At 32.4% G+C, this 8,158-nt stretch overlaps 1 protein-coding gene and 1 long non-coding RNA gene across 2 annotated transcripts; both read right to left on the bottom strand.

Annotated features, from left to right (window-relative positions):
• Positions 1 to 3,578: 3,578 nt before the first annotated feature.
• On the bottom strand, positions 3,579 to 4,223 carry LOC121174095 (uncharacterized). Its single transcript, XR_005889867.1, has 2 exons — positions 3,727 to 4,223; positions 3,579 to 3,637 (listed from the first exon to the last, which is right to left on the bottom strand). It is a non-coding gene; the product is annotated as an uncharacterized lncRNA (long non-coding RNA).
• A 1,032-nt stretch (positions 4,224 to 5,255) lies between these two features.
• LOC102665502 (UPF0496 protein At3g19330) lies at positions 5,256 to 7,386 on the bottom strand. Its single transcript, XM_006604140.4, has 2 exons — positions 6,866 to 7,386; positions 5,256 to 6,782 (listed from the first exon to the last, which is right to left on the bottom strand). The coding sequence occupies exons 1-2, from the start codon at positions 6,948 to 6,950 to the stop codon at positions 5,764 to 5,766; spliced, it is 1,104 nt and encodes a 367-aa protein (XP_006604203.1). The 5' UTR covers positions 6,951 to 7,386; the 3' UTR covers positions 5,256 to 5,763.
• Between the last annotated feature and the right edge of the window lie 772 nt (positions 7,387 to 8,158).

Here is an 8,158-nt window from a genome sequence, read left to right on the forward strand (position 1 = left end):
ATATGTTGTTTGACATATACACTCTGATGAATTTAAGGGCTAAAAATATTTTGTACCATACACACATTATCATAAGATCACCGTAGTCTGCATGAGAGGTTTAGCGGCAAAATCATAATGTGTTAAAGAACATGTTTTTAGCATTTTTCTATATGAAGAGAAATTACAATACATAGAGAGGCAAACGCTTGAACTGAGGCCTTAGCTAAACTGGGTAGTTATGCTTAGCAATGTCCCGCATTTGTTTGTTTGTTGGCTTAAATTTATCTTTAGTCTATTTAAGTTTATATTTTCTTTTTAATTTTGATCCTTATGTAAGTTTTTTTTATAGTTTTTGTAAGCTTATGCTTTTTTTTTAAAAAAAAAATTGTTTCTTGTAAGTTATTTTTATTTATTTTTAATCCTGATAAATTTGTGTTTTTCCAATTTTTTTTCATTTTGATTTGATAGATGAAAGTTAGGGACTATGGAGGCAATTGTCCCGAAAAGATTTTTTTTCTTCTTATATGTATTTGATTAAAAAAATAATTTTGTCTCCATAGGTGTTGCTGTCACAAATAATCCTTTTTTAGATGAATGTAGAAAGTTAAAACTAAGAGATAATAAATTAGTATTAATTTTATCATTTTATTTTTCTAATTTTTACTTTTTTTCTCTTATAATATTGAACACATACATGTAATCAATAAGAAACACACACCTTTACTCGATTGTAATTTATAAACTCGATTGTAATTTATAAAATTTTAAGTAATTGGGATTTTTATCATAAAATTTTATAATATTTTTCTTCTATAAAGATATAATATATTGTTTTTTCTATTGATAAAAAAATATTATTTTCTAACCTTCACTAAACAAATTTTTTGGATCCGTTCATGCTTATAGGACCATAGGTTAAAAAATGTAAATTTACATGAACTAATAATTAACAAAATATCTTATAGGAACCTAGATTGAAAAGATATAAATTTACAGAGATTAAAAATAAATAAAAACTAACCAGGATCAAAATTATAAAAAAAAAACTTATATACCAAGAACATATGGAAGTCTTGTTTCTTTTATCAGATACCTTGACTTGGGCATCATGTCCGTTAGGATTTAAGTTATTTCTTTGTAAATATCTATATATTATATGAAAATAATCAAATTGAACTATTTTTATAAGATGAAAATATTAAAATTAATCAAATAAAAAGAGCTATAGCTGTTACAAAACCTTAACTATATTTTTTTTATCACAAAAATATTAGAACATGCGTTATAGTTTTGTGTGATAATCTTGAACAACAATTATTGTAATACATTCTAATTTTAAATATTTTTTTAAGTCAAGTAAATTAATTTACTAAATTATTAGTTTTTAGGGACTTTTATGTTAAATTTTTTAAAAGGAAAATATAAACATCAAACTAGAAAAATAAAGTTAAATTAATCTTATCATAATTACTTTAAAAATAGAAAACTATTCAAATTTTTAAAATGATAAATCTCTTATAATGATAATAACAAAATTTTAAAATAATAAATCTCTTATAATGATAATAACAAGGACGGATCCACGAGTGTATCAAAAGAGGAGAAGGGGGTGGAATATTTTTTACATAATTATTCAAATATCTAACTTCTAATAAATAATTATTTTAATACATAATAAATTTAATAAAATATTTATTTGATGTGTAAATTAGAGATATGATCCACTAGATTTTTTTAGGAAACTACTATAAAAAATTAAACAAATAAAAACTCAAAAACCTATTTTTCTTATACATTTTCTTTTATTAAGATTTTCCTTTTAATTTTAGTTTTTGTTTTCATTTCATATATACATAAAGGATCTTAAGGGAGAGGAGGCCAAGGCCCCTCCTTGCCCCATGGATTTGTCCCTCAATAATGACATATTTAAACTCAAATAATAAATAAATAAATAAACAACGGAAGTTAAAAATAATTTATATTGTATTAAATGAGAAAAAAATAGATAAACGGTTGTTTTGTAAAGTTACACAAATAATGTTTCTTTTATGTTTTAAAAAAAGGAATTGATGAAGCTAACCTAAGACCTAAAGATTATTCGATAGATTAATTTACCTAAAGACTATGCAGTGATAATATAAGTAATTTTATATTATCATTCAATCTATCATTTTCAATAATCTTAATTCTAATTTAAAATTTAATATTATTTTTAAAATTATAAATAATAAAAATAATAATATATCACAATATAAATTATTTATTATAAATATAAAATATAGTTTATATGTTCAAAAGTATTTACTTCAAAAAATAAGTTCAAAAGTATTATTTATTAAAAATTTGATTATAATAGTATAATTGATATATTTAGAAGTATTTATTTATTATAAATTTTAGTTCTATAAAATAAATATATATTATGTGTAATAAGCAAGCTAAATTACTAGTTATAAGATAGGATTTGGCAGAAATCACCTTCTAGTGTTTTTGAAGAAAATTTATTCGTAAGAATTAACATTTTTGTATTTGTGTATATAACTAGTATTTTAATTTCTGTATTACACGTAATAGATATTTATTTTATATAATTAAAATCTATAATAAATAAATCAACAATGTTATTTGTTACGAAAGGATACAACACGAAGCTAAACTTGATTTAACGGGATACAACACTTGGTGCATCTTTACGCAAATATATTTCGTACAAAACATTTTCCTTCGTAGAAACTAGCAACATTCATACATATATCAAATAATAACATAATCATTCATTTGATAAATTATTGACATTAAATATATGAAAAACTCATTTTTTTCATATCTCAAGCTTCAGTAATAGTGAAAATAATAAATTTTTAACAATGTAATTATTTCTAAATTTAAATATAAATCAGTTTTAAGATGACATTCTCGACACATAACATTCCTACACCTTGTTGTAGACTTGTAGTTCAAATGTTGCACAAAAGTATTTATATTTTTTTCTAATTCAAAATTTAGGTAAAATAACACATTAATAATATATGAATTTTTCTGTAATGTAGATTGTCAATAGAGGATTTTTATTAAAAAAATGAAAAATAAAACCAAGTCAATTTTGCAAAGCATATTACGAAATATTTTAAAGATAATTTTTAAACATGCATAATTTTGTGAATATACAATAGTATACAATGATTAGCATTAGGTAGTATTCCGGTGCCTTGGGAACACCCATCGAAGAGGGGCTATCAAAGGTTGTGAAGGCTCTAGGAGGAGGCACTCTCAAGTTGTGGCTAGAGTGGAAATGGAGCAATTAGAAAGAGACTTGGTGGACCTTTGAGAACACAGAGCTCAAACGGTTCCATCTGGAATATGATCTAGAACTATTGACATCTGTTTTGGGATGAGAAACAGATTGGGTGCAAGAGAACAGAGGAGAAGATGAAGGTTCTTGTTCTTGGGTGCAAGAAAATAAAGGGGAAGATGAAGGTCTAGCGATCAAGAAGCAGAACCACGGCAAAACGATCTTTGACCCATTGGCTCTCAGGATGAGCAAAGCACTGGCAGCTTGGAGGCTACAGACAGATACAAGAGAAGTTATCCAGGCATAGGAAACAAAGACATTTGACCCAAGGCTGAAGGTGAGGATGGAAGAGGAAAACACTCTCTGCACCATCCAATAGGACTTGTTTTAGAGATGCACCGCCCCAGAAAACAAGGAAGATGAAGAAGACATAAGGAAGAAAAGGCACAAACCTGTTGTGGCAGAATAAAACCTCAGAGGTCCAAGCATTTGCGGAACCAAAGGGGGGAGAGGAGAAACTTTCAAGAAATCCAACCAGTCCACCAGTCCACCACATTTGCTTAAACTACAAGTCTTGGACCTTGCCAGGCAGGTGAATGGACTTCATGTCAAGTATTAGCAAGGAAAACATGTGGAACAGAGGGAGTTGATTCCCTGGCTACTAATATGCCACGTCCAGCAAGCCATACTACATTTGTCACTTGGTGATATATTGCAGACTTAGGTTTCAGACACATGCTGGACATCTTTAGAACTTGAATACCAGAATAATTAGGAGAAACTAGAACTTTTAAAGAAGAATATGCAGACTATGGTTGGCAATGGGAGTTGATAACATATGGTTGTGTAGATATTAGCCTTTCCGCCATGGGAGAGAGGAAATGGTGATGTATAATGGTGAAACCTATGCTTCCAGAATCCAGACCCTGCTGCTGTTAGCTGTTCAAAATGGGGGGGGGGGTGGGGGGGGGGGGGCTATTGTTAGATACATGGCTCAAATTTCAGCAATTGGCTAGTTAGAATTACAGACTCAAAAGTATCAATAGTCGGTTAGTTACAATAGTGGACTGCACATAAGAACAGGAGCAATATAATAGAAGCTAGGTTTTAGACTTGGAATAGGAATTTGGGAGCAGGGGCAATAGTAGACAAGGTTTGGGTAGGGTACTAACTACAATATTTGTCCCCTTGCAAAACAATACTAATATCTAACCATATCCATGTAGGTAAAAATAGCAATTTCAATACCTATGCCCTTACCCACTAGGCACTTATATACTTAGATCTACCACCCTCAATTTAGTTGATTTTAATAGTCACCCACTGTGTACAAATGTATTCATCATTTTGTCTTTATAGTGAAGAATGTTACCCACTTTAAAATCCGAGGATGAACACACTTCTATTTCTTTATTGTGCACTAGGTCATCATGAGCATGATTAGTGAACATCAATAGCCACAGGCGTTCAAGTCACTTATACTATAAAAGTGATATAACAGATGATCATGAACCAGCATGACCTATAACAGAAGTGACATCTGCTACTGATATATAACAATATAAGATGAACTGTTCTCAAAATCAAAAGCTCAAAATTTCAATTAAAAAACTCAAATTATACATAAGGTGAACTGAAGAATAGGTAATACAGGAAATTTTAGTGAGACAGAGAAACTAATATATAGTTTTGTTTTGTCATATTTTTGCAAAATGAAATAACAAGAATACTAGGAAGAAAGTCAACCAGAACTAAAAACAAAGAAATTGTGTGTATTCCTGTTCCAATATGTCAGGAGGAAAACTAAAAAGCCAAATAAACAACCATACAGTAACATATGGATAGAATCTGTAACTAAACAATATTCATCAGACCGACAAAATGGTTAAAACACCACAAAAGGTATAATCCCAAACGAACTCCATCATTAGCATTATAAACAGAGCCATAAAGAGATAACATCATGAATTTACACTCATAATCACTCTAAAGTGCATCATTATGCTTAACAATTGATTACATACCATATATGACCGAGCATAAGACCCTAATCTCTTCAAATATCAACCCTATACAAAAAATCCTTCATCTAAGATCTCAAATTTGATGGCAAGTCAAAGGTTGGCCACTTGTTCGGCACTGGAAACATTATCTCATATGAATGAACCAAATGGTGAATACATTCAAAAAACGCAAGTCAATTTGGTGTATATAACTACATATCATATAGTCGGTCTCAAATTATAAACAGAACCTATACATTTAATTATTGGGTCAGTAAGTATTGCACAAATCAAGAATCAGCTGCTATCATCACATAATAAATAGAAAAAATAAGCTGGAAAGGACCCAAGGTTTTAAAATCAGTTCACTACCACAATTTTTTGACTGCAGTGTCAAGGTTTTTGGAGTCTCTGTGGTCTCAGTTTGCAATTTTTTGCAGTATCAAGGACAGCATGACCGCAATTGAAAACCTTGAAAGGACCTAACTAGGGAGTTTGATGACTGCATATCGCTTTGAGGAGTGCATATCTGGCCATGTTAACACTATAAAAGCAGAAGTATATATGTTGCTCAAGATCCCCAAGCAAATGCTCCAAAACAGGTTGGTTCTTTCTAAGCTGGTTAAGCACTTCCTGAATGGGATGTCTCTCCCTTCCCCTATCCAATGCAAACCTAACAAAAGCCTTATCCCCTTCTACTGCGGTTTGAAGCCGATCAACGAGGCTATCAATGGTGTTAATGTCATTCACCACAAGAGTCCCATTCTCCACAGCCTCAAGCTGCTTCAGCCTCGCAAGCTCCCTCCTCTTCTGCCGCGTAACACAAAACGGCGCCGCGGAGAGGGCGCTGAACCCTACTACAGCATGTACGAAGACGATGGAGGCAACGACAACGGTGCCGGCAGCGACGGCAACGAAGCAGAGGGCGCAGCCCGCGGCGCTGTGGCGGAAGAGGCGGATTCGCGAGTGGCACTTACGGAGGTCGCGCTGGATGTCGCGCTTGAGGTCGGAGAAGTCGTCGCGGAGGCGGTGGAGGCGGGAGAGCGCGAAAGGATTCTCTTCGCGGTCAAATTGGAGGAAGAGCTCGTAGGCGCGGTCGCATTGCGGTTGGGAGAGCGGCGGTGCGGAGGCGGGGAGGACGGCGAGGAGGTCAGAGAGCGGCGCGTAGAGGTGGCGGGCGCGGTGGACGCTGCGGCTGAGGCGGAGGCAGAAGTCGGAGGCGGTTTCGCTGTGGTAGAAGTAGGTGGAGACGAGGCGCGTGAGGTTGCTCTTAGGTTTTGCTTTCGCGAGGGCTTCGTGGACGCTGTGAGAGTCGGGTTGGAGGACCTGGGAGAGGACGTGGCGGTGGTGCGAGTCCTCGTCGTCGATGTGGTGGACCTGCGGTGGGGCCTGGACCATGGACCGGATCTCGTTGTAGGAGTGGGCCTCCAAAGCGCGGTGGAACTCGCCCGAGACGTTTGGGCTTGTGGCAGAAGTGTCTTCTTCGAATTCCTCCGCCGAGTTCCCTGGGAAACAAAACGAACATTCTGTGAGACATTTTTACAAACGGGTTCGGCTCAGAGCAAAGATATTTTGGTTTTGGTTTTGCCTTCGGAATGAGAGTGGGAAGGGGGAGGAAGTGGAGAAGAGTTGGTGGTAGGAGTCGACGATTTGAAAGAAACGCATTCCAGCATTCTATTGAGATAGTTTCGTAAAATTCTCTATTCTTCTGCGATCACTGTGAGTGTGAATAACTGGCGAAGAGAGAGAGAGGGGGTAGTGGCAGCTTTGTCGAATGGTCGTTGGACTGAAACGAGATAGTTAATTCTCTGTTCCAAATAGTCTTTGTGGGATGCGAATTTTGCACTCAGAGATAAGGGAAGATTGATCACTGCTAGTTCTCTATCATAATTTTTTTTAAGTTTATAAAATTAATAAAATATAAGAAGAAGAAAAAAGAATGTAATCCTTAGAATAATGAGTGTAGAGTCATCTGTATGAAAGGTGACTGTAGGCAATCTAGAACTGTTCTTGTGAATGATTTGTTTGATTGGGGATTTGGGATGAATCATAGTTCAGATTCAGGGTTTTTCACTTTTGCTGATGCATACTTGTCTGTTTTTTTTTTTTTTTTCCACTTTTGCTGAGTTTACTTGGGTTATAAAAAAAAGGAGGCTTTTTTAATTTTTATAAATTTTTTACGATTTTTATGATGTCTAAACTTTTCGTTTTGTGTCATTTTTCATTTCTACATTACAAAAACGTTATACAAATTATGAAAACCGTTTTACTAGAATTGAAAGCGAAAATTACTAAAAATAATATATTTAAACCAATGAAAGATTTTGAAAAAAATAAAATGAATAATTTAGTTTGCGCACGCTTAAATGCTTACTTTTTTATCAGTTAAATGCTTATTGTTTAAAGTTTAATTACCGCTAGCATGTGCTGGTGTTTTTGCCCAACTCAGTAAACAAAATTTAAATATGTTTTTATTTTTAATAAATATTCAATTTTATATTTATTTTTTAATAAATTTTTGTTTTACGATGAGTATTTAATAAAATAATAATTTTATTATTAGTTTTTGATATTTATTTTTAGTTCCTAATAAATTAATAAATTTTATGTTTATTTTATGATAAATATTTTTTATTTGTTATTAATATAGATTAAAATAAAATTTGTTAATTTATTAGAAAATAAATATATAATTTTTTAATATATCATGAACTAAAACAAAATATGTAAAATAAAAAATAAAAAAATTATTTTTTTAAGGAATCAATTGAAAGTAAAATTATATTAGGAAATAAATAAAAAATTAAATATTTATTAAAAGTAAAAACATATTTAAGAAGAAAAAAAAAACGTTGTCCTATCAAGTTTTCTAACACTTTCA

This window comes from Glycine max, chromosome 19 (assembly GCF_000004515.6).
Source record: "Glycine max cultivar Williams 82 chromosome 19, Glycine_max_v4.0, whole genome shotgun sequence".
In the NCBI taxonomy this organism is placed as follows: domain Eukaryota; kingdom Viridiplantae; phylum Streptophyta; class Magnoliopsida; order Fabales; family Fabaceae; genus Glycine; species Glycine max.